This window comes from Seriola lalandi, unplaced genomic scaffold (genome assembly GCF_002814215.2).
Source record: "Seriola lalandi dorsalis isolate HSWRI2012SDOR001 ecotype SW California unplaced genomic scaffold, Sedor1 jcf7180002054963, whole genome shotgun sequence".
NCBI lineage: Eukaryota > Metazoa > Chordata > Actinopteri > Carangiformes > Carangidae > Seriola > Seriola lalandi.
In genome coordinates, this window is record NW_019525514.1 from 88,355 (window position 1) to 89,579 (window position 1,225).

At 38.2% G+C, this 1,225-nt stretch overlaps 1 protein-coding gene across 1 annotated transcript in view; it reads right to left on the reverse strand.

Annotated features, from left to right (window-relative positions):
* Positions 1-1,225, reverse strand: part of LOC147817407 (uncharacterized) — a gene marked incomplete at its 5' end in the record, with an annotated part of 28,617 nt that overhangs the window by 17,563 nt on the left and 9,829 nt on the right. The window contains one exon of the mRNA XM_087170840.1: positions 12-185. Within this exon, the coding sequence (XP_087026966.1) occupies positions 12-185 (174 nt within the window). The remainder of the gene's footprint in view (positions 1-11; positions 186-1,225) is intronic.

Below are 1,225 nucleotides of genomic sequence, written 5' to 3' on the forward strand. Positions count from 1 at the left end.
GTTGACCTGACCTGAGAGTCTCCAGTGCACAGTGTGGACTCTCCAGTCCAGCAGAGATCAGCTTCACTCCTGAATCCTGCAGGTTGTTGTTACTCAGGTCCAGGTGTCTCAGACTGGAGGACTGGGAGCTGAGGACTGAGGACAGAGCTTCACAGCTTCTCTCTGAGAGGTTACAGCCACTCAGTCTGAAGAGATGATATGAACAAGAACAGAAATAACATTAGTATTCAAATAAAATCACACTTTATGTTTTTGGTGATGTGTAATCTCTTCTCATATTTGAAGTATTTGATGCTGTATTCTAAACAAGCTGGAGAGTTTATACCTGTACGTTTTATATGAAGCTGAAGAAGAAGAAAATCACTGAAAGTTTTTCAACACTGAAAATTTAAATTCCTGATGAAATGTAGAAGAAGAAATAAAGACATGAGAGAGGCTGTTTAAACACACCACTCAAGACAGAGGCAGTTAGCTTCAGCCAAGCACCAACCAACTTCTTTCAGCAATGTTCAGAGGGAGGAACATATTTTTCAGGCATGAATCAAACGCAGGACTTTCTGTTTTCAACATGTTTCATCTGTTTCCTCTTTAATTCATTTAAAAATAAATATGATTTACACGATTCTTGGTTTTAGGATTGTATCAGAGAGATGTAATTGTTCCCATCAAACCTGTTCTGGTCATGTCTGCTGAAGCTGTGGCATTAAAACTGATTTAGTTCTATGGCTACTTGATTTATTTCAGTAAGGTGGACTATAGTATTGATCTGTTTCTGGTGTTCACTCCAGCACCATGTGCTGTTTTAACCACATGTTGTAGAATGAGGCACAGAGCTGTGGTTTACATGCATGACTTCATATCAGGGCAGTGTTCAATATAACAGAGTCATATGTGTTTGGATTTTAATTAACACTGTATTAAAATGACAAATTCAATAGTTATGATTAAAAATGATGTAAAACTTTTAATGAAAACTGTGAAACTGACAGTTTTCTATAAGGACCAACTATTGCTGCTGGTGGGCCGATGACTAAAGGCCAGCTGTACTGTGATCTGTGACATCTGTCAATGTGGAGAAATACTTCATGTTGATTAATTCATTTGTTTTTCTCTCATCTTAAAATATAACAGAAACCTTTTCCATGAATCCAAATATCTGTGGACTTACAGAGCTTTGTTGGAGGCTTTGACCACTGGCAGCAGCTTCAGAAGAGCCTCCTCTGAA